The 26930-nt window shown below is 44.3% G+C and overlaps 1 protein-coding gene across 9 annotated transcripts in view; it reads left to right on the top strand.

The window, feature by feature from the left end:
* Positions 1 to 26930, top strand: part of LOC124008799 (neurexin-2-like) — a 1096959-nt gene that overhangs the window by 567152 nt on the left and 502877 nt on the right. For all 9 annotated transcript variants that reach the window (XM_046320364.1, XM_046320362.1, XM_046320358.1 and 6 more), the window contains 2 exons: positions 1912 to 2293; positions 3709 to 3899. In XM_046320364.1, coding sequence (XP_046176320.1) covers positions 1912 to 2293; positions 3709 to 3899 — 573 coding nt within the window. The remainder of the gene's footprint in view (positions 1 to 1911; positions 2294 to 3708; positions 3900 to 26930) is intronic.

Genomic DNA, 26930 nt, shown 5'->3' with positions numbered 1-26930 from the left:
GTTTAAATACACTTAATTAGTATTTGGTAGCATTGCCTTTAAATTGCTTAACTGAGTCAGGTTTGTCGGCCTCCTTGCTCGCTTACGCTTTTCAGTTCTGCACACAAATTTTCTATAGGTTTGAGGTCAGGGCTTTATGATGGCCACTCCAATTCCTTGACTTTGTTGTCCTTAAGCCATTTTGCCACAACAAGACCCATTTGCGACCAAGCTTTAACTTCATGACTGATGTCTTGAGATGTTGCTTCAATATATCCACATAATTTTCATACCTCATGATGCCAGCCATCTATTCTGTGAATTGCACCAGTCCCTCCTGCAGCAAAGCACCCCCACAACATGATGCTGCCACCCCCATGCTTCACGGTTGGGGTGGTGTTCTTCAGCTTGCAAGCATCCCTCTTTTTCCTCCAAACATTACGATGTTCATTATGGCCAAACAGTTCTATTTTTGTTTCATCAGACCAAAAAGTACGATCTTTGTCCCCATGTGCAGTTACAAACCGTAGTCTGGATTTTTTAATGGCAGTTTTGGAGCAGTGGCTTCTTCCTTGCCGAGCGGCCTATCAGGTTATGTCGATATAGGACTCGTTTTACTGTGGTGTGGATGTAGATACTTTTGTACCTGTTTCCTCCAGCATCTTCACAAGGTACTTTGCTGTTGTTTTGGGATTGATTTGCACTTTTCGCACCAAATTATGTTCATCTCTAGGAGACAGATGGCGTCTCCTTCCTGAGTGGTATGATGGCTGCGTGGTCCCATGGTGTTTTTACTTGCGTACTATTGTTTGTACAGATGAACGTGGTACCTTCAGGTGTTTGGCAATTGCTCCCAAGGATGAACCAGAATTGTGGAGGTCTACATTTTCTTCTGATGTCTTGGTTGATTTCTTTGGTTTTCCCATGATGTCAAGCGAAGAGGCACTGAGTTAGGCCTTGAAATACATCCACAGCTATACCTCCAACTGATTCAATGATATCAATTTGAATAAAATTTTCCAAAATTAGCATAATTTTCTGGAATTTTCCAAGCTGTTTAAAGCCACAGTTACCTTAGTGGAACCCCTAATATCTGTGTTACTGCCCAATCCAAGGCTTATACAAATTGATCAATTTAATATATAACATATTACACAGGGTGGTCAATTACCATATGGAACTCCTTCCCAATTGAAGCCCTACATAGACTATAGCATCCTGTGAAGGTGCTAGTCTTCATAACATGCATTTATTTATGTCCCCAATGTTTTAATTGTTGCCTGTAGATTGTTTATAAGGAGGGCTGTATCTGCATCCCTGCAGTTGAATAATTGGGAGTTACTAGCTCCGGGCATTGAAGATTGTAGGAGGCAATTGGCCACACCCCATCCCATCATCAGGTCTTAATTCAGGCCAGATGTTCACTCAGACCTTGCTAAAAGATACCGACCCTACCATTACGCTTGTTTACATTGTGCTACACTGGGGTTGGAAGGCATTCATGGTTTCATTATTAAGAACCCATGGAGCAGGTGTGAAATACCGGCTACATTTTTCTGTGACCAACAGATGCATATCTGTATTCCCAGTCATGTGAAATCCATAGATTTAGGGCATAATGAACTTATTTCAATTTACTGATTTCCTTATATGAACTGTAACTCAGTGAAATCTTTGAAATTGCTGGTTTATATTTTTCTTCATTGTGGTAGGAATTTAGTTTGCAGTTTAGTTAGATGCTTTTAGCCTCTTTTTTAAAAGTAATTGTATCACCACCGTGTTTTAGATTTCCATATTTATTCCAACATATTCCATCCCATTGTACCATTATTTCATAACCAGGGTATAAAGCTTTTCCTGATCAGGCCACATGGTTAAGAAAGGTCAATACCTTTAATATAACATGTTCCCATGTCCTCCTTCACCCTCCAGGCCAGATGACGGGTGCCCACACGCGGCTGGAGTTCCACAACATTGAGACTGGCATCATGACCGAGCGTCGCTTCATCTCCGTGGTGCCCTCCAACTTCATCGGTCACCTCCAGGGCCTGACAGTCAACGGCGTGCCCTACCTGGATCAGTGCAAGAACGGTGACATCTCCTACTGTGAACTCAACGCCCGCTTTGGCATGCGCCACATCATCGCCGATCCGGTGACGTTTCGAACGAAGGCAAGCTATCTGGCGTTGGCTACTTTGCAGGCCTACGCCTCCATGCACCTCTTCTTTCAGTTCAAGACCACCACGTCGGACGGCCTGCTGCTCTTCAACTCGGGGGACGGCAGCGACTTCATCGTTGTGGAGCTGGTCAAAGGGTGAGTCTGGACGTTTGAATGGTGTTGACATAAATATAAGTGTTGGCTTGTTAGCTTACCCTGAAAATTGTAATGTGGTTTTGCTTATTGTGCCCACTAGGCCTACACCACATGGGCACATCTTAATCATATGATAATGGAAAACATAACAAATGATGTAGATGTATATGTTGTGAAACAAATAGATGCAGTGAAAATGAAAAAGTCCTGTATAAGTTCCACTAAGATATGTTTTTCTACAATTCTATGAATCTATGCTGGTTGGAGGCAGTTCACTCTATTTCTCAATGAGCAATACTATTCATTTTGGTTCATGGCTCTGTTGAATGCCCAGAACAGGCTATTATTATCGGGAAGAAACAGCAGTTGGAGGAAATATTTCACTTTCTAATTTGTAAATATCAGATGCCTTCCCAGCTGTACATACAATCCATACGTTAAGGTTGAACAAAATCTATTTATTTGGTCTGAAAAAAACGAGCTTAGTTGTTAAAACTCTGAATGCAGACTTGAATAATAGGACACCTGAAATAGCACCGATCTGAACAGTGTGTTTTATCACCTTTCAGCACAAAGACAAAGCAGAGCAGGAATAAACACATTCCATATACTGTACATTGCTCTGGCAAACTAGTCACCAACAGATGATACGAAAGGAAATCATTTTGTGCATGAACGAAACATGCCATCTTGTCTGCCTCTGGCAACTGGACAGGAAAAGTTCTATTCAGATTTTCTGAGGGGGACATATTTTTTTCTGTACATTTCAAAACTTAAAAATACACAAAGAATATAATTTCTGAGCGGCTGTACATTATGTGAGGTCGGGCAATTTTCCGCTCTGCAAGCTTGCCATTGCACAGCTGGAGGTTCGGCGCACTTCAGCCCTACACCACCCTCTCCTTCGACCAAAGAGAGAGCGAGAGAGAGAGCAGCCTTTTCTTTTTCTTCCCCCATCGCCTTTATAAGAAGTCCAAGATAGGCACCAGGGGCTGAGTGAAAATCCTGCTGTTTAAATATAACAAAGGTTGGAGTGAGACCGACTCACCCTGCCGCCTTGGACTCTGGCTTCATCCATTGAACAGCCTTAACTATACTGAAAGTACTGTATCCTTATGGCGTCGTCTTTGACTGAAGAAATGGGCTCTTTTTCAAAAGAGCCAAACACCCAAATATTCAACTTGCTAGGCTAGACCTGTCTTTGTCTGGTTTATACCTCTTTCAAAGAACTATGCTCTGTGAGTGACATTCTGATGTTGGTTTGGTCAAACTGACTGTGACCGATGAGGTGATAGTGATATAATTCGAAGCACCTTTACCCCCTTGTCCCTTCCATTCCCTCTCTGTCTCATATATAAACACCCGCGCACATCTACAGTTATTTCCTAAAAGTCACTTACAATCTGTGCTTACAGCTACGTCCATTATGTCTTTGACCTCGGCAACGGCCCGTCGCTGATGAAGGGCAACTCGGACAAGCCGCTCAACGACAACCAGTGGCACAACGTGGTGGTCTCCCGGGACGCCAACAACGTGCACACGCTCAAGATCGACTCCCGCACCGTCACCCAGCACTCCAATGGAGCCCGCAACCTGGACCTCAAAGGTAGGGGGCACTGTTCCGTATCCCCTTTTCTGTAGGCTACTACTGTAGCTGATGGGTCCTCCGTGGCTCATTGACCTTTCCACTACTATGGTTATTGGAGTCACTTTTAGTACTGCAACAACACCTACATAAAATATATAATACTATATTTAAATACTAATAGCAGCAATATGTGTTTGCTACACCCAATTTTTTTTACTTTGGAATTAATGCTTTATATATCTATTGAATATTGGAGAATACAACTGTTGTTCCCCCTTCAGAGCTCAACATATAAGCTTGTTTTACTCCACTGTTTGAAAACATTCTGATTGTAAACAAGCACTGTAACGCCTCAAAACATGGTTAAAACTCAAATGTTGATATCATGGCTTGATATGAATTTGAGAGTGGTTCCATTTCTCCTGCCCCATTCTTCAGCTGTTTACCAAAACTGAGGCGGGTCGACAACCTTATTGTTTTAACTGCAGATTTCCCCTTTATGTAGCTGAAGAAAGCAAATTTGTGTGCGAGTGCATTTTGAGTTGAACAATGTGGCTCAATCTCTGTAGACTTTTTGGGAAGGTTTTACAGGCCATATAGGGATGGCTCTGAAAAAAATGTTTCAGAAACGTTCTTGACTGATGAATATTTTTTAAACCTCCTGCTTTGGGCTGGATGTTTCCATGTGTACTTCATACATTAATAATGTATGACCAGAATTACTGTCAATTAGCCACGAAATCCCTAGATTGAAAGCGACTTGTTTTCTGGAAACTTTGCAGTGCCATTTTCCCAAAATGTTCAGCCTCCTAGCAATTAGAGTTCATGCAAATGAGCTTCAGCCCCTTGCCATTTGAGTGAAAGCTGGCAAGATACACACAGAGCAGAGTGAGAGCAATGACCTGGTGACCTGATACTGTATCTACAGCTATACAGGTAGCCTGCTGGTTAAGAGCGGTGGGCCAGTAACTGAAACGTTGCTGGTTCGAATTCCAGAGAGGACTAGGTGAAAAATATCTGTACCCTTGAGCAAGACACTTAACCCCAATCGCTCCTTGTTGGGATGATACTTTCTGGACTCTATTTTGAATCATGTTCCTCTTAATAGAACTCGAGACCAAACTGCTCTCTGTGACTTTCAAACGTTTATTCACCAAGGGTATCATAAGCAAATGCACCAAATTTAATAAAGGTTACATTTAAAAAAAAAAAAAAAAAAAAGTATATATATATATCTATTTTTTTGGAAGCCTAACATCTAATCAAAATTAAATCAAATGTTATTTGTCACGTGCTTCATAAACAGCAGGTGTAGACTAACAGTGAGGTGCTTACTTACGGGCCCTTCCCAACGATGCAGAGAAAAAAGAGAACTCATAGAAAAAGCATAACACTAGGAATAAATACACAATGAGTAATGATAATTTGGCAAATATACACAAGGTACCAGTACCGAGTCGATGTGCAGGGGTACAAGGTAATTGAGGTAGATAAAGTGACTACGCAACAGGATAGATAATAAACACCAGCAGCAGCGTATGTGATGAGTCAAAAAGGGTCAATGCAGATAGTTAAATAGCTAACCAATAGCTACCTAGACTAACTATTTAGCAGTCTTATAGCTTGAGGGTAGAATCTGTTCAGGGTCTTGTTGGTTCCGGACTTGGTGCATCGGTACCGCGTGTCTTGCGGTAGCAGAGGGAACAGTCTATGACTTGAGTGGCTGGAGCCTCCTCTGACACTGCCTGGTACAGAAGTCCGGGAAGGGAGCATGACCCCACTGACATACTGGGACGTACGCATTACCCTCTTTAAAAATATATATATATTTTTATTTTACCGTTATTTTACTAGGCAAGTCAGTTAAGAACAAATTCTTATTTTCAATGATGGCCTAGGAACAGTGGGTTAACTGCCTGTTCAGGGGCAGAACGACATATTTGTACCTTGTCAGCTCAGGGATTTGAACTTGCAACCTTTCGGTTACTAGTCCAACACTCTAACCACTAGGCTACCCTGCCAGTTGGATGCCAAGCAGTTGCCAAGATACTCTCAATGGTGAAGCTGTAGAAAGCTTTTATGACTGTGTTGATGTGTGTGGACCATGATAATTCCTTAGTGATGTGGACACAGAGGAACTTGAAGCTCTCGACCCGCTCCACTACAGCCCGTCAATGTGGATGGGGACGTGCTCGGCCCAAGATCAACTCCTTTGTCTTGCTGTAGTTGAGGGAGAGATTGTTGTCCTGGCACCACACTGCCAGGTCACTGACCTCCTCCCTATAAGCTGTCTCATCATCGTCAGTGATGAGGCCAACCCCCGTCGTGTCGTCAGCAAACTTAATGATGGTGTTGGAGTCGTACACAGCCACGTACTCAATGGTGAACCGGGAGTACAGGAGGGGACAAAGCACACACCTGAGGGGCCCCCTTGTTGAGGGTCAGCATGGCAGATGTGTTGTTGCTTACCTTAACCACCTGGGGGCAGATCCAGTTACAGAGGGAGGTGTTCAGTCCCAGGATCCTGAGCTTAATGATGAGTTTGTAGGGCACTATGGTACTGAATGCTGAGATATAGCCCTGGAGCTATAGTCAATGAACAGCATTCTCATGTATGTATTCCTCTTGCTTGTCCAGGTGTGAGAGGGCAGCGTGGAGTGCAATGGAGATTGCGTCATCTGTGGATATGTTGGGGCGGTATGTGAATTGGAGTGGGTCCAGGGTGTCTAGTATGATGGTGTTGATGTGAGTCAAGACCAGCCTTTCAAAGCATTTCATGGCTACAGGGAGATAGTCATTTAGACTGATTACTTGGTCAGCGCCTGATCTGAGTACACATCCTGGTAATCCATCTGGCCCCGTGACCTTGTGAATGTCAAAATGTTTAAAGGTGTAACTCACATCGGCCACAGAAAACGATATCACACATTCATCTGGAACAGCTGGTGCTCTCATGCATGGTTCAGTGGTGCTCGCCCTGAAGCAATTATAGAAGGAATTTAGCTCATCTGGTAGGCTCTCGTCACTGGGCAGCTCGCGGCTGGGGTTCCCTTTGTTATCTGTGATAGTTTGCCAGCCCTGTAGTAGGATTCGATCTTAGTCCTGTATTGATGTTTTGACTTTTTGATGGCTCGTCGGTGGTCGTAGCAGGATTCCTTATAAGCTTCTGGAGTAATGCCCGTAGCTCTAGCTTTTAGCTGCGGTTGTTGCCTATAATCCATGGCTTCTGGTTGGGATATGTACGAATGGTCACTGTGGGGAAGACGTCGTCGATACACTTATTAAGTCGCTCTGGCTAAGAGCATCTGCTAAATGACTAAAATCAAATATATAAAAAGGTATATGTGACACAGTATGCAATTTCTGGGCACCATAAGTGCTACATTCAGAACTACATTACTGGCTATAAAGTATACAAAAGTACCAGAAAATCTCTTTAATCAAGTCACTATTGTCAATATTGAGCACATGCATAGCCTCAATACCCCCTCATTTAGGCCTTCTGTCTTTAGTTCTCTCCAGCTTTCAGTGGGTTACTCTTTGTTTAAAGTGGTGTTCCTTTGGCATACAGTCTGAAATATTCAACCATGTTAGCAGAGAATGCTCACAGAAACAACCATCTGTGTCTTATGAAAGATAGATCCCAATAGAGTAATGTCAAGACTGAGCTGTCTTCACACTCACTCATCCGGAACTTTAACATGGATATGACTCGTAGATGTCACTCAGTGACATGTCTTTCATTTACTGTCATGCAGCGATGAGAAGAAAAGACTCAGAAGGTGCTGAAAAGCTGTGGACTATCTCATGGTACAGTAAAATCCTGGTGTGTGTGTACCCGTGTGCTCCCTTCGTTTATGCGTAAGAGTGTACACACGTCCACACGTGCGCACGGTTAGTTATTCATACTTGTTCTATTTGTTCAGCTTTCAAAAGTATGCCAGCTCAGGAGGCTTGGGGGCTGCGTTCAGGTTAGGCAGAGTAGCGAAACCTGCTCCCAGTGCCAAGAGCAAATCTGCCTGCCAAACATGTGGACAGGAAGAAAAAGTCTAGCAGTGGCAGCCAGCCCGTGCCAGCCCACCGCGCCAGCCCACCGTGCCAACCCACCGTGCCAACCCACCCTCTTCACCTTGATATTTGATCCTTTCCCCAGCCAATCTGCCCCTCCGAAGATGAACTGAAACTCATGCGTCTCCAAAGAGATCGAAGAGGGAAAACAACGACAGTATCGACACAAAACAAACCCCACGCATTCCTCCTCCTCCCTCTAGATACGTCTCTCTTTTTTTGTTTTGAAAAGTTCTGTTTTTATTTGAAAAACAAGGTTCAGACACACATGACATTTTCACATTGAGTACAAAGAAAAAGAGCACAATAGAAGTTGAAATGCATAAAACAAAAATGTAAAACGTGCAGGAGTTGAGTGTGTCATAAATATTAAAGGTCTCAATAATTCTGCATTTCCCAATTGATTTTCTACTCGAATTATTAATGGTTGAACATGGTTGATGTTATTACAGTACATTATTTTTCCACTTTGACCATTAAACAAAATCAGATCTGAATGGTGTTATATAGTCAAACTATTTTGACCAAATCTGCAGTCAGAGAAGAGGTCAAGCCTCTCCATCACATAGATCTCAAGTATTACATCTATCCACTCCTCTGCCTCCGGGCACCTCCAATTGTAGCAATTCTTTTGTCAGGGCTTTGGTACTTGCTAGTAGGAGTAACCCAATCAAATGTTTGTCTAACGCATCCCTTAGATCAAATGTAATGACCTCACCTCTGCATGGGCCATCAACCTTAAATATGGATTCCATGTATTTATGCACATCCTGCCTACAAGCTTCAAAATATGTGGTAATGGTTTGCCTCATTAGATCCACATAATCTCCAACATCCCGTTCCATTACCCTGATGTCTTTTCTGCAAATGAGTGGTTAAGAATCACATAATATTTTCCATCCAAATTCCCTCCAAGTCAATGAGCTTGTTAATTTCCATTGTGATTGGCATAAGGTTTCCCACTCCTCCACAGAAATTACCATGTTCCCCCACCCTTTCCCATTTCTTCTTTATGTATAGTGTATTTTGAGATTTGGTCATTATGAAGCCATTGAATAGTCTAGAGATACTTTTGCTGCATGCCCTGTTCTATAGTCCGATGGCGAATTTGGAGATATCTATAGAAATCTTGACCTTTTAATCATTGTGTTATGCAGGTGAATGAGGACCCAAAAGCGACTTGGCGAAAACAGAGTCTTTAATCCAGTAAGATACTTAACAAAACAAAAGGCATAATACTACTCGTAAAGACGAGAACAGACTGGAGACTTGATCAAGAACTGCAGGTTGCCTCGGGAAGGCACTTGAAACTAGCAGACTCAGTACCTGCTCACCACGCAGCATCTGAGGGAAACACGACACGACAGGGCAAAACATAGACACAGCACGGTGAATATAGACAAGGATCCGACAGGGCAGGTACGGAAAACAAGGAGAGAAATAGGGACTCTAATCAGGGAAAAGGATCGGGAACAGGTGTGGGAAGACTAAATGATTGATTAGGGGAATAGGAACAGCTGGGAGCAGGAACGGAACGATAGAGAGAAGAGAGAGCGAGAGAGTGAGAGAGGGAGGGGGAGAGAGAGGGATAGAAAGAGGGAAAGAACCTAATAAGACCAGCAGAGGGAAACGAATAGAAGGGGAAGCACAGGGACAAGACATGATAATTAATGACAAAACATGACAGTACCCCCCACTCACCGAGCGCCTCCTGGCGCACTCGAGGAGGAACCCTGGCGGCAACGGAGGAAATCATCAATAGCGAACGGTCCAGCACGTCCCGAGACGGAACCCAACTCCTCTCCTCAGGACCGTAACCCTCCCAATCCACTAAGTATTGGTGACCCCGTCCCCGAGAACGCATGTCCATGATCTTACATACCTTGTAAATAGGTGCGCTCTCGACAATGACGGGAGGGGGGGAGGGAAGACGAACGGGGGTGCGAAGAAAGGGCTTGACACAGGAGACATGGAAGACAGGATGGACGCGACGAAGATGTCGCGGAAGAAGCAGTCGCACAGCGACAGGATTGACGACCTGGGAGACACGGAACGGACCAATGAACCGCGGAGTCAACTTACGAGAAGCTGTCGTAAGAGGAAGGTTGCGAGTGGAAAGCCACACTCTGGCCGCAACAATACCTTGGACTCTTAATCCTGCGTTTATTGGCGGCTCTCACAGTCTGTGCCCTGTAACGGCAAAGTGCAGACCTCACCCTCCTCCAGGTGCGCTCACAACGTTGGACAAACGCTTGAGCGGAGGGAACGCTGGACTCGGCAAGCTGGGATGAGAACAGAGGAGGCTGGTAACCCAGACTACTCTGAAACGGAGATAACCCGGTAGCAGACGAAGGAAGCGAGTTGTGAGCGTATTCTGCCCAGGGGAGCTGTTCTGCCCAAGACGCAGGGTTTCTGAAAGAAAGGCTGCGTAATCGACCAATCGTCTGATTGGCCCTCTCTGCTTGACCGTTAGACTGGGGATGAAACCCGGAAGAGAGACTGACGGACGCACCAATCAAACGACAGAACTCCCTCCAAAACTGTGACGTGAATTGCGGACCTCTGTCTGAAACGGCGTCTAACGGGAGGCCATGAATTCTGAACACATTCTCGATGATGATTTGTGCCGTCTCCTTAGCGGAAGGAAGTTTAGCGAGGGGAATGAAATGTGCCGCCTTAGAGAACCTATCGACAACCGTAAGAATCACAGTCTTCCCCGCAGACAAAGGCAGACCGGTAATGAAGTCTAGGGCGATGTGAGACCATGGTCGAGAAGGAATGGGGAGCGGTCTGAGACGACCGGCAGGAGGAGAGTTACCCGACTTAGTCTGCGCGCAGTCCGAACAAGCAGCCACGAAACGGCGCGTGTCACGCTCCTGAGTCGGCCACCAAAAGCGCTGGCGAATAGACGCAAGAGTGCCTCGAACACCGGGATGACCAGCTAACTTGGCAGAGTGAGCCCACTGAAGAACAGCCAGACGAGTGGAAACAGGAACGAAAAGGAGGTTACTAGGACAAGCGCGCGGCGATAGTGTGCGTGAGTGCTTGCTTAACCTGTCTTTCAATTCCCCAGACTGTTAACCCGACAACACGCCCATAAGGAAGAATCCCAGAAGCCACAGAAGAACTAAACAGACGGGATAAGGCATCAGGCTTGGTGTTTTTGCTACCCGGACGGTAAGAAATCACAAACTCGAAACGAGCAAAAACAACGCCCAACGAGTTTGACGGGCATTAAGTCGTTTGGCAGAACGGATGTACTCAAGGTTCTTATGGTCTGTCCAAACGACAAAAGGAACGGTCGCCCCTCCAACCACTGTCGCCATTCGCCTAGGGCTAAGCGGATGGCGAGCAGTTCACGGTTACCCACATCATAGTTGCGCTCAGATGGCGACAGGCGATGAGAAAAATAAGCGCAAGGATGAACCTTATCGTCAGACTGGAAGCGCTGGGAAAGAATGGCTCCCACGCCTACCTCTGAAGCGTCAACCTCGACAATGAATTGTCTAGTGACGTCAGGAGTAACGAGGATAGGAGCGGACGTAAAACGTTCTTTTAGAAGATCAAAAGCTCCCTGGGCGGAACCGGACCACTTAAAACACGTCTTGACAGAAGTAAGAGCTGTGAGAGGGGCAGCAACTTGACCGAAATTACGAATGAAACGCCGATAGAAATTAGCGAAACCTAAAAGCGCTGCAACTCGACACGTGACCTTGGAACGGGCCAATCACTGACAGCTTGGACCTTAGCGGAATCCATCTGAATGCCTTCAGCGGAAATAACGGAACCGAGAAAAGTAACGGAGGAGACATGAAAAGAGCACTTCTCAGCCTTTACGTAGAGACAATTCTCTAAAAGGCGCTGTAGAACACGTCGAACGTGCTGAACATGAATCTCGAGTGACGGTGAAAAAATCAGGATATCGTCAAGATAGACAAAAACAAAGATGTTCAGCATGTCTCTCAGAACATCATTAACTAATGCCTGAAAAACAGCTGGCGCATTGGCGAGACCAAACGGCAGAACCCGGTACTCAAAATGCCCTAACGGAGTGTTAAACGCCGTTTTCCACTCGTCCCCCTCTCTGATGCGCACGAGATGGTAAGCGTTACGAAGGTCCAACTTGGCTCCCTGCAGAATCTCGAAGGCTGATGACATAAGGGGAAGCGGATAACGATTCTTAACCGTTATGTCATTCAGCCCTCGATAATCCACGCAGGGGCGCAGAGTACCGTCCTTCTTCTTAACAAAAAGAACCCCGCCCCGGCCGGAGAGGAAGAAGGCACTATGGTACCGGCGTCAAGAGACACAGATAAATAATCCTCGAGAGCCTTACGTTCGGGAGCCGACAGAGAGTATAGTCTACCCCGAGGAGGAGTGGTCCCCGGAAGGAGATCAATACTACAATCATACGACCGGTGAGGAGGAAGGGAGTTGGCTCGGGACCGACTGAAGACCGTGCGCAGATCATGATATTCCTCCGGCACTCCTGTCAAATCGCCAGGTTCCTCCTGAGAAGTGGGGACAGAAGAAATGGGAGGGATGGCAGACATTAAACACTTCACATGACAAGATACGTTCCAGGATAGGATAGAATTACAAGACCAATTAATAGAAGGATTATGACATACTAGCCAGGATGACCCAAAACAACAGGTGTAAAAGGTGAACGAAAAATCAAAAAAGAAATAGTCTCACTGTGGTTACCAGATACTGTGAGAGTTAAAGGTAGTGTCTCAAATCTGATACTGGGAAGATGACTACCATCTAAGGCAAACATGGGCGTAGGCTTGTCTAACTGTCTGAAAGGAATGTCATGTTTCCTGCTTCGTCCATGAAACAACCCTCAGCCCCAGAGTCAATCAAGGCACTGCATGTAGCACCCGAACCGGTCCAGCGTAGATGGACCGACATAGTAGTACAGGATCTAGATGAAGAGACCTGAGTAGTAGCGCTCACCAGTAGCCCTCCGCTTACTGATGAGCTCTGGCCTTTTACTGGACATGAATTGACAAAATGTCCATCAAATCCGCAATAGAGGCACAGGCGGTTGGTGATCCTCCGTTCCTCTCCTTGGTCGAGATGCGAATACCTCCCAGCTGCATGGGCTCAGTCTCTGAGCCAGAGGAGGGAGATGGTTGCGATGCGGAGCAGGGAAACACCGTTGACGCGAGCTCTCTTCCACGAGCTTGGTGACGAAGATCTACCCGTCGTTCTATGCGGATGGCGAGAGCAATCAAAGAGTCCACACTGGAAGGAACCTCCCGAGAGAGAATCTCATCTTTGACCACTGTGTGGAGTCCCTCCAGAAAACGAGCGAGCAGCGCCGGCTCGTTCCAGTCACTAGAGGCAGCAAGAGTACGAAACTCTATAGAGTAATCCGTTATGGATCGATCACCTTGGCATAGGGAAGCCAGGGCCCTAGAAGCCTCCCACCAAAAACTGAACGGTCAAAAACCCGAATCATCTCCTCTTTAAAGTTCTGGTAATTGTTAGAACAATCAGCCCTTGCCTCCCAGATAGCTGTGCCCCACTCTCGGGCCCGGCCAGTAAGGTGTGAAATGACGTAAGCAACCCGAGCTCTCTCGCTAGAGTATGTGTTGGGTTGGAGAGAGAACACAATATCACACTGGGTGAGAAAGGAGCGGCACTCCGTGGGCTGCCCGGAGTAGCAAGGTGGGTTATTAACCCTAGGTTCCGGAGGCTCGGCAGGCCAGGAAGTAACAGGTGGCACGAGACGAAGACTCTGGAACTGTCCAGAGAGGTCGGAAACCTGAGCGGCCAGGTTCTCCACGGCATGGCGAGCAGCAGACAATTCCTGCTCGTGTCTGCCGAGCATGGCTCCTTGGATCTTGACGGCAGTGTTACGAGCCTCTGTAGTCGCTGGGTCCATTCCTTGGTCGGATCCTTCTGTTATGCAGGTGAATGAGGACCCAAAAGCGACTTGGCGAAAACAGAGTCTTTAATCCAGTAAGATACTTAACAAAACAAAAGGCATAATACTACTCGTAAAGACGAGAACAGACTGGAGACTTGATCAAGAACTGCAGGTTGCCTCGGGAAGGCACTTGAACCTAGCAGACTCAGACACCTGCTCACCACGCAGCATCTGAGGGAAACACGACACGACAGGGCAAAACATAGACACAGCACGGTGAATATAGACAAGGATCCGACAGGGCAGGTACGGAAAACAAGGAGAGAAATAGGGACTCTAATCAGGGAAAAGGATCGGGAACAGGTGTGGGAAGACTAAATGATTGATTAGGGGGAATAGGAACAGCTGGGAGCAGGAACGGAACGATAGAGAGAAGAGAGAGCGAGAGAGTGAGAGAGGGAGGGGGGAGAGAGAGGGATAGAAAGAGGGAAAGAACCTAATAAGACCAGCAGAGGGAAACGAATAGAAGGGGAAGCACAGGGACAAGACATGATAATTAATGACAAAACATGACACATTGGCTCTCTCTTAGTACTTGGAAGCATTGGAACACCCCCTTGTGTACAAAAGTACAGTAGGCTGAGATGTCTCTTGTTGCCCAACCTCTTAGTCCGCCCCATCCCGGATCCGGGATCGTGACTACAACCTCAAGCTCATTACCATAACGCCATAACGCAAAATTAGCGATTTCTGAAAATTGCAAATTAAATGAAATAAATATGCCTATCCTCAAGCTTATCCTTTTCTTAACAATCCTGTCGTCTCAGATTTTCAAAATATGCTTTAGAACCAGAGAAAATCAATAATTTGTGTAAGAGTGGTGATAGCTAGCTTAGCATTTAGCGTTAGCATTTAGCACGCAACATTCACAAAAACCAGCAAAGGGATCAAATAAAATAATTTACCTTTGAAGAACTTCAGATGTTTCAATGAGGAGACTCTCAGTTACATAGCAGATGTCCAGTTTTTCCTGAAAGATGCTTGTGTAGGACACAACGTTCCGTTTTGTTACTATGCATTTGGCTACCGAAACTAACCGAAAATTCAGTCACCTAAACGTCAAACTTTTTTCCGAATTAACTCCATAATATCGACTGAAACATGGAAAACGTTGTTTGAATCAATCCTCAAGGTGTTTTGTCATATATCTCTTCATTGAAATCCCTTCCCTGGAAGCGTGCATTCTTCTCTGATTCGGATGGAAAAATACTGGTACCTGACTTTTGCGCACCAATTTCCACGCAGACACCGTGCGGGACACTTGGTAATTGTAGGCTCTTATGGTCAATCTTCCAATGATATGCCTACAAATACGTCACAATGCTGCAGACACCTGGGGGAAACGATAGGAAGTGTCCGTTCATTCCTGTCGCATTCACAGCCATATAAGGAGATCATGGAAAACGTGCCTCCAGAAATCCTGTTGATTTCCTGGTCACTCAAACATCTTGGTTTTGCCTGTAGATTCTGTTCTATGGCACTCACAGTGAAAATCTTTACAGTTCTGGAAACGTCAGAGTGTCTTCTTTCCAAAACTATCAATTCCAAGCATAGTCGAGCATCTTTTCGTGACAAAATATTGCGCTTAAAACGGGCATGTCTTTTTATCCAAAAATGAAATACTGCCCCTAGAGTCTTAACAGGTTAAACCGATGATCTATTTTATTGGGAGAAAAATAGGTATCATAGCACACCATCTTAGTATTTTATCTGATTCTTTCAAATTATACTTCATACTAAATCTTCAAATGTAAATGTACCCAAGGAGTCTCTTTGTCTATGAGGTTATCTACCAACTTCCTATCTGCTATCATAGCCTGTATTGGGACTCCCCTTGTAGTTTCACATTCCTTCCATCTTGCTGTAGACTGAGTTGCACCAGAACACCAGTAGCCTTATCTGTGCTGCATAGTAGTATTCTCTTAGACACGGGATAACCATTCCTCAATTCCCTGTTGATACTTGCAAGGTTTTATATCTGATTCTAGGCTTTTTCCCTTGCCATATGTATCTACAGATGAACTTGTCCCATTTCAATCAGTTCTGGGAATGATTGTTAGGTTGTCCCAGACAAAATCAACACATCATATCAATCTCTTTGATGTGATTATTTTGTCTAATTCATTGATTCAGGTGTTCTATAAATAGGGCAAAGAGGAGGGGAGACATAGGACATCCCTGTCTACCACCCCATTCTAATGTAAATGGTTTGAGAGGTCACCTTTGATTTTAATTCTTGCTAATGGTCTATCATACATTATAATGCCTGAAACGCTTTAATAATGTCCTCATGGAATTTAAATCTATATAAGACCTTATAGAGAGAGGCCCATCTGACAGAATAGAAGGTATTGGCTGTATGCTTAGGGTCATTGTCCTGTTGGAAGGTGAACCTTCGCCTCAGTCTGAGGTCCTGAGCGGTCTGGAACAGGTTTTCATCAAAAATCTCACTGTACTTTGTTCTGTTCATCTTTGCCTCGATCCAGAGTAGTCTCCCAGTCCCTGCCGCTGAACTGGTCTCCCCACAGCATGATGCTGCCGCCACCATGCTTCACCTTAGGGATGGTGCCAGGTTTCCTCCAGACGTGACGCTTGGCATTCAGGCCAAAGAGTTCAATCTTGGTTTCATCACACCATATAATCTTGTTTCTTATGGTCTGAGAGTCTTTAGGTGCCTATTGGAAAACTCCAAATGGCTTCCATCTGCCCACTCTACCACAAGGCATGATTGGTGGAGTGCTGCAGAGATGGTTGTCCTTCTGGAAGGTTCTCCCATCTCCACAGATGAACTCTAGAGTTATGTCAGAGTGACCATCGTGTTCTTGGTCACCTCCCTGACCAAGACCCTTCTCCCCTGATTGCTCAGTTTGTACGGGCAGCCATCATTAGGAAGAGTATTGGCATTTCCAGACAACTTCCATTTAAGAATGATGGAGGCCACTGTGTTCTTTGGGACCTTCAATGCTGTATACATTTTTTGGTACCCTTCCCCAGATCTTTGCCTCGACACAATCCTGTCACGGAGCTCTACAGACAATTCCATCGACCTCATGCCCTGGTTTTTGCTTTGAAATGCACTGTCAACTGTGGGACCTTAAATAGACAGGTGTGTGCCTTTCCAAAATCCTGTCCAATCAATTGAATTTACCACAGATGGACTCCAATTAAGTTGTAGAAACATCTCAAGGATGATCACTGGAAACAGGATGCATCTGAGCTCAATTTTGAGTCTCAAAACAAAGGGTCTGATGCTTACAGTAGAAATCAGAAGTTTACATACACTTAGGTCGGAGTCATTAAAACTAATTTTTCAACCACTCCACAAACTCCTAGTTAACAAACTATAGTTTTGGCAAGTTGGTTAGGACATCTACTTTGGACAAGACACAAGTCATTTCTCCAACAATTGTTTACAGACAGATTATTTCACTTATAATTCACTGTATCACAATTCCAGTGGGTCAGAAGTTTACATACACTAAGTTTACTGTGCCTTTAAACATCTTGGAAAATTCCAGAAAACTATGTCATGGCTTTAGAGGCTTCTGATAGGCTAATTAACATCATTTGAGTAATTGGAGGTGTACCTGTGAAATCAAAAGAAATCAGCCAAGACCTCAGAAAACACATTTTAGACCTCCACAAGTCTGGTTCATCCTTGTGAGCAATTTCCAAATGCCTGAAGGTACCACGTTCCTCTGTACAAACAATAGTACGCAAGTATAAACACCATGGGGCCACGCAGCCGTCATACCGCTCAGGAAGGAGACGCGATCTGTCTCTTAGAGATGAACGTACTTTGGTGCGAAAAGTGCAAATCAACACAAAAGGACTTTGTGAGGATGCTGTAGGAAACAGGTACAAAAGTATCTATATCCACAGTAAAATTTGTTTTGTATTGATATAAACTGAAAGGCTGCTCAGCAAGGCAAAAGCCACTGCTCTAAAACCTCCATAAAAAACCCAGACAACGGTTTGCAAATGCACATGGGGACAAAGATCGTACGTTGTGGAGAAATGTCCTCCGGTCTGATGAAACAAAAATATAACTTTTTGGCCATAATGACCATTATTATGCTTGGAGATAAAAGGGGAGGCTTTGCAAACCGAAGAACACCATCCCAACCATGAATCACGGGGATGGCAGCATTATTCTGTTGGGGTGCTTTGATACAGGAGGGACTGGTGCACTTCACAAATAGATAGCGTCATGAGGTAGGAAAATAATATGGATATATTGAAGCAACATCTCAAGACATCAGTCAGGAAGTTAAAGCTTGGTCGCAAATGGGTCTTCCAAATGGATATGACCCCAAGCATACTTCCAAAGTTGGGCAACAAAGTCAAGGTATTGGAGTGGCTATCACAAAGAACTGAAAAAGCATGTGTGAGCAAGGAGGCTAAAAAACCTGACTCAGTTACACCAGCTCTGTCAGGAGGAATGGGCCCAAATCCACCCAACTTATTGTGGGAAGCTTGGGGAATGCTACCCGAAACATTTTAACAATTTAAATGCAATGCTACCAAATACTAATTGAGTGTATGTAAACTTCTGACCCACTGGGAATGTGATAATAGAAATAAAAGCTGAAATAAATCATTCTCTCTACTATTATTCTGATATTTCACATTCTTAAAATAAAATGTTGATCTGACTGACCTAAGAAAGGGAATCTTTACTAGGATTAAATATCAGAAATTTGAAAAATTGAATTTCAATGTGTTTGGCTAAGGTGTATGTAATCTTTCGACTTCAACTGTATGGATACAATGTTTTTCTCTCTTTTTTAAATACATTTTCTTTGTCATTATGAGGTAATGTGTGTGGATTGCTGAGAATAAGGCAGTAATGTAACAAAATGTGGGAAAAGTCAAGGAGTCAGTATACATTCCAAAGACACTGTATGCATATGTTGGTCCCAGATACCTTTAAAAAAGGTAGGGGAGTGGATCAGAAAACCAGTCAGTATCTGGTGTGACCATTTGCCTCATGCAGCGCGACACATCGCCTTCGAATAGAGTTGATCCGGCTGTTGAATATGGCCTGTGGAATGTTGTCTTACTCCTTGCTAGTTGCTGGATATTGGCTGAAACATAATGTGATGGCGGCAGATGAATGGCACGCCAATGGGCCTCGGGATCGCGTCACAATATCACTCTTGCATTCAATTTCCCATCAATAAAATGCAATTGTGTTTGTTGTCGGTAGCTCATGAATGCCTATACCATAACCCCACCACCACCATGGAACACTTGTTCACAACGTTGACATCAACAAACCGCTCGCCCACATCACGCCATACACGTGGTCTGCGGTTGTGAGGCTGGTTGGACTTACTGCCAATTCTCTATAACGACGTTGGAAGCGGCTGATGGTAGAGAAATTATCATTCAATTCTCTGGCAACAGCTCTGGCAGACATTCCTGCAGTCAGCATGCCAATTGCGCACTCCTTGACATCAGTGGCATTCTGTTGTGTGATAAAACTGCACATTTTAGAGTGGCTTTTATTGTCCCCAGCACAGGGTGCACCTGTGTAATGATCATGCTGTTTAATCAGCTTCTTGATATGCCACAACTGTCAGGTGGATGGATTATCTTGTCAAAGTAGAAATATACAACAGGGATGTAAACACATTTCTGCACAAAATGTGAGAGAAATGAGCTTCTTTTGCATATGGAACATTTCTGAAATATTTTATTTCAGGTCATGAATCATGGGACCAACTTGTTGCATTTATATTCTTGTTCAGTGTAGTTTGTAATCCAAATGTAGGACCGAGATTGGCCTGTGTTTTCCATAATGTGGTCTATGTTTCCCTTCCTTCAGTGTAACTGAAATTAGGGCCTCTATCCATGAGGAGGGGATGTCACCCTTCTGAAATTCCCAGTTACAGGCTGCAAGTAAACTTGAGATAATCTGCTCTCTAAATGATGTATACCATTCAGAGATGAAACCATCTGCACCCAGGGATTTGGTTTCTTTTAGTCTAGTAGTAGCTGTATTTTATTACTCTGTGGTAAATTCAGAGGCTACCATCCCATTTTGTAAGTCATTGTCAAAGCTCTGTTGTATCTCTTCCATTATATGTTGAATTGTTTTGGTTTGGGGGTTGCTTATCTTATAGATGGTATTATCTGCTTGTTGATTTCGCAATCTATAGGCTAGTTGTTTCATAGGCTTACCGCCTACTGCTTCTGCTGTACTTCTTGTGAATACATTTAATACATTTCATTCTTGATCTTTTTAATTTTTTGTTTCACATTGGGATCTAAAGTGTTCGAGTGATACCTTTCAGACGTGTCTCTATTTGTAATTCTTCTGGTGGTCCGACGGTGAAAAGCAAAATATCTCCGGTACACTTGACTGTCATCAGAGATATGTTGATGATTATCACAGTCACTTTTCGGAGGGAGAAGCCTCTTTTTCTTGTCTCTGTGATAACCTTGAGTTTGGGAGAGGAGGGGGGCTTATGAAGCAGAGGGTCCCACTCAGGGGTACCGGTGGATATGCGAAGTCAGATGATCAAAAATCCAACTTCCTTCTCTCTCTGCCAGTACCTTTGTCTACATGGGTTACTGGTGCAATAGGCTGTGTTAATCACGGAGTGGGGTGGTTTTAGAGGATTGGTGCAGTGCTAGGTAGATTGGGGAGGGTAGTGAGCACACATATCCCTGGATGTAGTTGATAAGAGGGAAGAATCAGGAGGCACATGCTTTCTATAGCAAGCAGCCTGATTTGCATGCATATGAATCTCAAAGTATGTGATCAGACATGTGGATGAAATACTCTCATCCCCATTGTTATATTCTTCCTTTTGCTGCATATCTGCCGCAATGATCTACTAATGTGACAAAAGGATATACTGTATCTCTGTCATTTGGATGGAGTTTGTCAAAAAGACTATGCATGATTGGTGACTATCTATGACAGATTGACAGCTGTCAGTCAAGAGGCAGACTTCAGACAGAAGACAACCGGGGAGGAAAAACAAGATGAGGGTCAGAAGACAAGAGATTACTCACAGCCTCAAACTGGGGACAGTATCTCGATAGTCTAAAATAGATGACTCTGTCTCATCGCCTTCAGCTGCACTGACCTGACAACACAGGAAGGCTGTAAGCAACATGGTTTTCACCTCTCCTGTCCTTTCAGATCAGTGCACATGAAGTCGAGGAGGAGAGGAAGACTATTGAGATTCAGTGTGGGCATATAAATGGCCGTCACAAACAAAGCAGGTGTCAACAAGCCTCTTTGCCTCCCGCTAAAGACCCTACATTGCTAACAGTCTTATTTGCATATTCTAAAATGTTTGAAATTATCTACTATTACCAAGATGGCGCCGACAGAGATGGTCGCCTCCGTTCGAGTCCTTAGGAAACTATGCAGTATTTCGTTTTTTTATGTAGTATTTCTTACATTGTTAGCCCAGAAGATAGTACGTGTTATTACATACAGCCGGGAAGAACTATTAGATATAAGAGTGACGTCAATTTACCAACATTACGACCAGAAATACAACTTTCTCGAAGCGGATTCTTTGTTCGGACCACCACCCAGGACATTGGATCTAATCCCAGAGGCCGACCCAAAACAACGTCGCCGCAGTAGAGGTAGACGAAGTGGCCTCCTGCTCAGACTTCGAAGGTGTGCACACCACCCACCGCTTCTGAGTATATTCCTCGCCAATGTCCAGTCTCTAGACAACAAGGTAGACGGAAATAGGGCAAGGATTACCTTCCAGAGAGAAGTCAGAGACTATAACATTCTCTATTTCACAGAAAAATGACTCTCTTGGGATATGTTGTCGGAGTCGGTACAGCCACCGGGTTTCTTCGTGCATCACGCCGACAGAAATAAACATCTCTCTGGGAAGAAGAAGGGCGGGGGTGTATGCTTCATGATTAACGACTCATGGACTAATCATAACAACATACAGGAACTCAAGTCCTTTCTGACCTGACCTGACCAAGAATTCCTTACAATCAAATGCCGACCATATTATCTCCCAAGAGTATTCTTGTCGGGTATCGTCACAGCCATATCAAGCAGATACCATGACAGCCCTCAAGGAGCACTGGTCTATTTAAACTGGAAACCATATATCCTGAGACTGCATTTATTGGAGCTGGGGATTTTAACAAAGCAAATTTGAGAACAAGGATACCTGAATTCTATCAGCACATTGATTGTAGCACGCATGTGGGCAATACACTGGACCACTGCTACTCTGACTTCTGCTATGCATACAAGGCCTCCCCTGCCCTCCCTTCGGCAAATCCGACCATGACTCCATTTTGCTCCTACTGTCCTATAGGCAAGATACTCAAACACGATGTACCCATGACAAAAACCATTCAACGCTGGTCTGACCAATTGGAATCCACACTTCAAAATGTTTTAATCATGCGGACTGGGAAATGTTCCAGGCAGCCTCAGAGAATAACATTGATTTATACGCTGATACCTTGAGTGAGATTATAAATAAGTACATTGGAGATGTGGTACCCACTGTGACTATTAAAACCCACCCTAACCAGAAATCGTGGATAGATGGCGCCATTCGCACAACTGAAAGCGTGAACCACCACATTTAACAATGAAAGATGACTGGGAATATGGCCGAATATAAACTGTTTAGTTATTCCCTCTGCAAGGCAATCAAACAAGTGAAATGTAAGTATAGAGACAAAGTGGACTCACAATGCAACAGGGCAGGGTCTACAGGCAATTACGGACTACAAAAAAAAAGCCATGTCACAGACATCAACGTCTTGCTTCCAGACAAACGAAAGACCTTCTTTGCTTGCTTTGAGGATAATACAGTGACACCGAAGTGGCCTGCTACCAAGGACTGCGACTCCCCCTCTCTTACTCTGTGGCCGACGTGAGAAAGACATTTAAACGTGTTAACCCTCGCAAGGCTGCTGGCACTGACGGCATCCCTCAGAGCATGCTTAGACCAGCTTTCTGGGTTGTTTACGAACATATTCAATCGCTCCCTATCCCAGTCTGCTGTCCCCACATGCTTAAAGATGGACACCATTGTTCCTGTACCCAAGAAGGCAAAGATAAATGAACTAAATGACTATCGCCCCGTAGCACTCACGTCTGTCATCGTGAAGTGCTTTGAGAGACTAGTCAAGGATCATATCACCTCGACCTTACCTGCCACCCTAGACCCACTTCAGTTTGCATACCGCCCTAATAGGTCCACATAGGTCCACATCCGCGATGTAATCGCCATCACACTGTACACTGCCCTATCCCTTCTGTTCTTTGACTACAGCTCAGCATTCAACACCACAGTAGCATCCAAGCTTATCTTTAAGTTTGAGGCCCTGGGTCTCAACCCCGCCCTGTGCAATTGGGTCCTGGACTTTCTGACAGGCCACCTCCAGGTGGTGAAGGTAGGAAACAACATCTCCACTTTGCTGATCCTCAACACTGGGGCCCCACAGTGGTGTTTGCTCAGCCCCCTCCTGTACTCCCTGTTCACCAATGACTGCGTGGCCATTCACTCCTCCAACTCAATCATCAAGTTTGCAGACGATACAAAGTAGTGGGCTTGATTACCAACAACAACGAGACAGCCTACAGGGAGGAATTGAAGGCACTAGGAGTGTGGTGTCAGGAAAACAACAACCTCTCACTCAATGTCAACCAAACAAAGGAGATGATCGTGGACTTCAGGAAACAGCCGACGGGACAACAGTGGAGAAGTGGAAAGTTTTATGTCCCTCGGCGTACACATCACCGACAAACTGAAATGGTCCACCCACATAAACAGTGTGGTGAAGAAGACTCAACAACACCTCTTCAACCTCAGGAGGCTGAAGAAATTTGACTTGACACCTAAAACCTTCACAAACTTTTACAGATGCACAATTGAGAGCATCCTGTTGGGCTGTATCACCGCCTGGTACGGCAACTGCACCGCCCTCAACAGCAAGGCTCTCCAGAGGGTGGCGCATCACCGGGGTCAAACTACTTTCCCTCCAGGACACCTACAGCACACGATGTCACAGGAAGGTTAAAAAGTTCATCAAGGACAACAACCACCCGAGCCACTGCCTGTTCACCCCGTTACCATCCAGAAGGCAACGTCAGTACAGGTGCATGAAAGATGGGACCGAGAGACTGAATAACATCTTAAACCTCTTACCTCCACCCGACACGCAGGCGTCCCATCTAGACATCTGGAAATGCAAATGCGCTACGCTAAATGCTAATAGCACTCGTTAAAACTCAAACGTTCATTAAAACACACATGCAGGGTATTGAATTAAAGCTACACTCGTTGTGAATCCAGCCAACAAGTCAGTTTTTTAAAATGCTTTTCCGCGAAAGCATGAGAAGCTATTATCTGATAGCATGCAACACCCCTAAAGACCCGCAGGAGACGTGAAACAAAATAATTAGCATAGTCGGCGCTACACAAAATGCAGAAATAAAATATAAAACATTCATTACCTTTGACCATCTTCTTTGTTGGCACTCCTAAATGTCCCATAAACATCACTATTGGGTCTTTTATTTTATTAAATCGGTCCATATATAGCCTAGATATCGATCTATGAAGACTGTGTGATCAAGGAAAAAAACAGCGTTTTATAACGCAACGTAATTTTTTTAAATTAAAAAAGTCGACGATAAACTTTCACAAAACACTTCGAAATACTTTTGTAATGCAACTTTAGGTATTAGTAAACATTAATAATCGATCAAATTGATCACGAGGCGATGTATATTCTATAGCTGTACGTCTTGAAATAATGTCCGGGTAAATCTCAACCAAAATATCCGGTCGGAAGAAATGGGCTGTCTCTTGTCCGTTTGACCAAGAAACAAATCCTAGGCAAATGACAAGATTGTTGACATCGTGTGGAAGCTGTAGGTATTGCAACCTCGGCTCCAGGTAATGTGGTTTCTATTCAACAATTCATTCAAGTGGCGCATTGATATATTTTCCAGTTTTCAGTGATCAGATTTTCCTGCGCTTTTCGATGAAACGCACGTTCTGTTATAGTCACAGCCGTGATTTAACCAGTTTTAGAAACGTCTGAGTGTTTTCCATCCACACATACTAATCATATGCATATACTATATTCCTGGCATGAGTAGCAGGGCGCTGAAATGTTGCGCGATTTTTAACAGAATGTTCAAAAAAGTAGAGGGTAGGATCAACAGGTTAAGGCCATCAGACTGTTAAACAGCCATTACTAACACAGAGAGGCTGCTGCCTTACATACAGACTTGATTCACTGGCCACATTAATAAATGGATGTAAGTTTTAGACAGATCCAATGAACCATTGCATTTCTGCTCAAAATGTAGTATCAAGACTGCCCTAATGTGCCTAAATGGTTTATGAATACATTTTAAAGTTCATAACTGTGCACTCTCCCCAATCAATAGCATGTTATTATTTCACTAATAGCTACTGTAAATTGGACAGTGCAGTTAGATTTAAGAAATTAAGCTTTCTGAAAATATCAGATATGTCTATGTCCTGGGAAATGTACTTGTTACTTCCAACAGCCTACGTTAGCTCACGTTACCCACCGATCCTGTAGATGTTTTCATCTTTAGCATTAAGCTTTGTGTGTTGTTTTATTCTTATTTCTTATTTTTCTTCCGGGCCTTTATATTTGTCTGCTGTGCTCCAGACTGTAGGGGATAGAGGCTGTGGAGCCGTAGCGCTGGCGGGAAGAGTAATCGGTGTAAATCTTGTTTCCTAGGACCTTTACTAGGGAGTGATGTCTCTATCCACAATCCCCTTGTCTAATTGTACATTCAGACGTTGTTCCGAAGTCCTCGCCCAATTCCCAGACGGAGACGTCGGCAACTCCCATCTCTACCATCACATCTCTATCCAAAACACATAGACATGGAAACACGGAGAGCAGAAAATTACAGACACACACACGCATGTCCCACACATGCATGACACACACACATCTATCCCTAATCACAAACATACCTATCACCCTGTAGTCGGCAGCAGTCACACCTACATTGCTGTTTGTATCAAACAGTGTGTGTGTGTGTGTGTGTGTGTGTGTGTGTGTGTGTGTGTGTGTGTGTGTGTGTGTGTGTGTGTGTGTGTGTGTGTGTGTGTGTGTGTGTGTGTGTGTGTGTGTGTGTGTGTGTGTGTGTGTGTGTGTGTGTGTGTGTGTGTGTGTGTGTGTGTGTGTGTGTGTGTGTGTGTGTGTGTGTGTGTGTGTGTGTGTGTGTGTGCACGGCACTTCAAACAGAACAGTCTAAAAGCATCGCAACTGTGTGTAATTGTCCTGAGAAAATAGGTTGTCTCTTTTCTTTTCAAATTTCTTTGGGGGTTCTAAAGTGATTGTTTGAGGGATGGAATCCTCAAGCATCCAGATTGTCAGTTTAAGCGTGATGGGGATACAATATGGAGTCCCACAGGAGAAGGGAAGTGGATCCGGTTTTGTTTCTTATTTGCGGCAGCAGTGGTGATTGTACAGTCACCAAGGAACAGATGTTGAAGAAGCACAGATGTAGGATGAAGCGAGTACTGTCTTTGTTTATGAAAGCCTGAAGAGTACAAAGTAAAATGGATTCCTCGCTCCCATCTATAGCGGTAGCCTTCAAAGCCATAGAATCAGTGGGTTATCACTACTACCATTGCTAGCTTGAGGTTAGTGCCAATAACATGCATTTTAGCTACTTCTATCCACAATATTCTTATATTTCTAAATCCCATATGTGGTTTTTTCTCATGACATATTTTATTAGCTCCTGTACATACCAGGTTTTTGCTTAAATCCCAACCCCAGTTTCGTTTTTAACTTAACTGTTTCATTTATCAATCAGCAAATTATTAGAATTGTCATGCCTTGGTCATTGTATTTTGTGTTTTTGTTATATGTTTGGGTAGGCCAGGGTGTGACATGGGTTTATATGTTGTATTCGTATTGGGGTTTGTATTATTTGGGATTGCGGGTGATTAGGGGTGTGTCTAGTTAGGCTTGGCTGCCTGGGGCGATTCTCAGAGTCAGGTGCTTGTCGTTGTCTCTGATTG

The sequence above is a fragment of the Oncorhynchus gorbuscha genome, linkage group LG21 (assembly GCF_021184085.1).
Source record: "Oncorhynchus gorbuscha isolate QuinsamMale2020 ecotype Even-year linkage group LG21, OgorEven_v1.0, whole genome shotgun sequence".
Lineage (NCBI taxonomy): Eukaryota > Metazoa > Chordata > Actinopteri > Salmoniformes > Salmonidae > Oncorhynchus > Oncorhynchus gorbuscha.
The sequence above is the reverse complement of the archived record's forward strand: the minus strand, read 5'-3'. Positions and strand labels throughout refer to the sequence as shown.